This window comes from Scomber japonicus, chromosome 8, assembly GCF_027409825.1.
Source record: "Scomber japonicus isolate fScoJap1 chromosome 8, fScoJap1.pri, whole genome shotgun sequence".
Taxonomy (NCBI): Eukaryota; Metazoa; Chordata; class Actinopteri; order Scombriformes; family Scombridae; genus Scomber; species Scomber japonicus.
Genome location: NC_070585.1, coordinates 29,417,641 through 29,420,688, shown reverse-complemented (window position 1 = coordinate 29,420,688; position 3,048 = coordinate 29,417,641). Strand labels below are relative to the sequence as shown.

Genomic DNA, 3,048 nt, shown 5'->3' with positions numbered 1-3,048 from the left:
TGTGTGTGTGTGTGTGTGTGTGTGTGTGTGTACTGCTGCTACATATATGATGAACACCTCAATTTTTCCTTGCTGAGAGACCTGGACTCTCCCGTTAGGTGCAGATCGCAGCGCCATTTTCAGAGCTATAAGTGAGTGAAAGTTGTCATAGCTCTTTAAATGGTACTGCTGTATGCACTCGACTATCTTCATGAAGGAACCTGCTCATACTTCTCTCTTATTTTTCAATCAAAAAGCTGCAGAAGAAACTAACCTGATGACTTAAATGCCACTGTGACAGAATGACAGCATCCTTGTGTCCACATAATAACTTCCTGATGTCTTCATTGCTGCAGTTGTGGATGAATAAATCAAATAAAGTGTGTATGAAAGTGGGAAATTGTATGAATTGGGGATTTTCGTAAGTGGTAAGCTGCATTTTAGGAGTTAAACTCTGCCTGTGTGTGTGTGTGTGTGTGTGTGTGCGTGCTTTTTTATCCCGGTGGGGACCGCAACCTGACATATTACTAACCCGTGGGGACCGATTTTTGCATGAGCATTGGAATCAATAGCAAACAGCCTCCTGATAGGCCTGGTCCCCGCAGGGTTGGTTTTCCTGAGTTTGTGTGAACCCCAGAGTTCACACACGGTACTGCAGTGCACGAATTTTCCCGGTGGGGACCTTTTCCTGACACATGGTGTAAGTGTGTATATTAGCATATTAGTTTAGCTGGCTAACTGGATTATTAGATGCAGTGTTAATGGTTAAGGTGTGTTCACACCAAGAGCGTTGGACGCGATTTTGCGGCGCGATTACATGTAAAGTCAATGCAAACACGCGATTTACTGCTTTGCGGCGCGATACACGCGTCACACGCGACGCGATGGACGCGATGCTGCGAAAATCGCGTCAACGCTCGAGTTGAAAATATTGAACTTTTGCAGCGACATCGCGTGACGCCATTCTGCAGCAGCCTATCAGCGTTGAGATTCTCCTGACGTCGCTGACGTCACTGACGTTGCCGTCCTGGATCACTCTTCTGCAAGATGGAGGACAAGCTTGTTGTTGCAGTGACAGCTCACCCCGTGCTTTATGACACGTCCTGTCTCCTTTACCGGGATCGGTATAAAAAGGAGCAGGCGTGGAGTAAAGTAAGCGAGGTGGCTGGATTACCTGGTAAGTTTTGTAAATATGTATTTGTTGCGTGTTTGCAGCTATTGGTTAGCATTAGCATTGCCCCAGTTAGCGTAGCTGGCTTTCCCGACATAAAGTTACTGGTTTACTAGATTCAACAGTTATTTTACGTGTGTTCTTGTCAGTTGATGTGTGTCGCAGGAGATGGAAGAGCCTCAGGGACACATATATGAGGGAGAGGAGGAAGGGGACAGAGTCAAGGAGTGGGGCAGCAGCAGGGACAGTGAAGAAGTGGAAGTACTTCGCGGTCCTGTCTTTCCTCGACCCCTTTGTTGCCCCCCGTGAAACAAGCGGGAACATGGGGGCAGGGGTCGAGGAAGATGGGGCCGTGGAGTACAGCGTAGGGTCCATGGAGGACGAGGGAGAGACAGCAGGCCCATCAGGGATTACCATCGGAGGTTTGTTGATGAATGAACACGCACACAGAAACGACATGGAAACTAGTTTTTGTATAAAATGATAACTGACTTGTATTGATGTGTCAGTACACATATTTTTTTCACAGCCTGCACTAAAAAAATGTCAAAATAACTTATCTGTACTCTCACCTATACCAAACCTACAAGTTAAAATGTGAAGAATGAAGGGCACTAAAACATCATTTGCTTTAAAGTGTTGTGGAGGATAGATATTGCTATGGCTAGAACAGTATGATGTATTAAATGACTGCATCTGTAAAATGCTTTATGTGCTGTAATTGTTAGAATAACCTAGTCAATTAATATACTGTATGAACAAAAAAAACTAAGACATGTTTGTCACTACTACAGCCCAAGCAGATTCTGACATTGAGCCAGAGTCTGCTGGTGCTCCCCCTGATGATGGTCCAGCTGTCTCTCCCGCTGCTGTCTCTGCTGCTTCCCCTGCTGCTTCAGTGCCAAGAGGTATGTACAAGACATATTTAAGATAGTTTAATAGATAATTAATTTAAGATATTTAAACAAATATTAATTTGAATATTGAGTTACTTCTAACTATTGCATTTTTTGGACGGTAGTAGTTTCATAAAATGTTTTTTCTATTTCATACAGCGACGAAGAGGGCCAGGAAGAGAGCTAGGGAGGAGGAAGACTCCGCCGACTCCACCAACACACGGGCGGAGTTAGAGGCTCTCGTCCTGGACACCCTCAACGGCCTGAAGCAGCGAGCTCAACCTGCTCCCCAACCTCCCCCCTCAGAGGATGAATTATTCCTCAAAAGCCTGGTTCCTTCCCTGGAGAGGTTGTCGCCCCAAAAGAAGGCATTTGTAACATTTCAAATACATAAACTTATTTATGAAGCTAGCACTGTTGTGCTCTATTTGGAACCTGCCGAGTAGCTGTTTAGCAATGGGGCAGCAATCACTGCAGGGAACGTATCAGACTTTTGAGGAATCATTCATTTTGTTCATATGTGTCCCTGAGGCTCTTCCATACATTATTTATTTTTTTATTGTTGTTTTTGTATGTATGTGTATATATATATATAGATATATTTTTTTTTATGACAATTTTCAGAAATAAAATATAAAAATCTCAGCTGTCTTTCGTCTACTCTTACCTATAGTGAACATTCTCACCAGACTACAGATATTTGTTGCACACCCACATTGTGTACTGTAAACTTTGATTCAAGCTGTGCAGAAGTTATTCACATAAACTAAACAACTTATTTCAACCTCTTAAAACACACTGTTCCATCTACGGGACGGGTCAGAGGTTGGGAGGTACCCACAGCATTATGTGGGACACTGACTAATCATTTACAGGACAAAACAATACCAGAATAATATCAGATGGCACCATTGATATGATAGTTAGCATATTTATCATGTCATGCACATTTTATGTTTATTGTATTGTTGCAGACATGCCAAATTAAAGCTTTATTAAAGG

General features: G+C 43.1%; 1 protein-coding gene across 1 annotated transcript; it reads left to right on the top strand.

The window, feature by feature from the left end:
• The first annotated feature begins 1,026 nt into the window (after positions 1 to 1,026).
• LOC128362848 (transcription factor Adf-1-like) lies at positions 1,027 to 2,492 on the top strand. The gene is made up of 4 exons (XM_053323699.1): positions 1,027 to 1,156; positions 1,300 to 1,572; positions 1,945 to 2,058; positions 2,206 to 2,492. Exons 1-4 carry the CDS (start codon positions 1,027 to 1,029, stop codon positions 2,490 to 2,492), a joined length of 804 nt encoding a protein of 267 aa, XP_053179674.1.
• The last annotated feature ends 556 nt before the right edge of the window (positions 2,493 to 3,048 follow it).

What these genes read in the sequence shown, in the direction of transcription:
- LOC128362848 (XM_053323699.1), top strand. Translation starts at nt 1,027, where the DNA reads ATGGAGGACAAGCTTGTTGTTGCAGTGACAGCTCACCCCGTGCTTTAT. An exon ending in CGAGGTGGCTGGATTACCTG is followed by an intron (nt 1,157 to 1,299) that starts GTAAGTTTTGTA and finishes TGTTCTTGTCAG; the next exon opens with TTGATGTGTGTCGCAGGAGA. An exon ending in ATCAGGGATTACCATCGGAG is followed by an intron (nt 1,573 to 1,944) that starts GTTTGTTGATGA and finishes TCACTACTACAG; the next exon opens with CCCAAGCAGATTCTGACATT.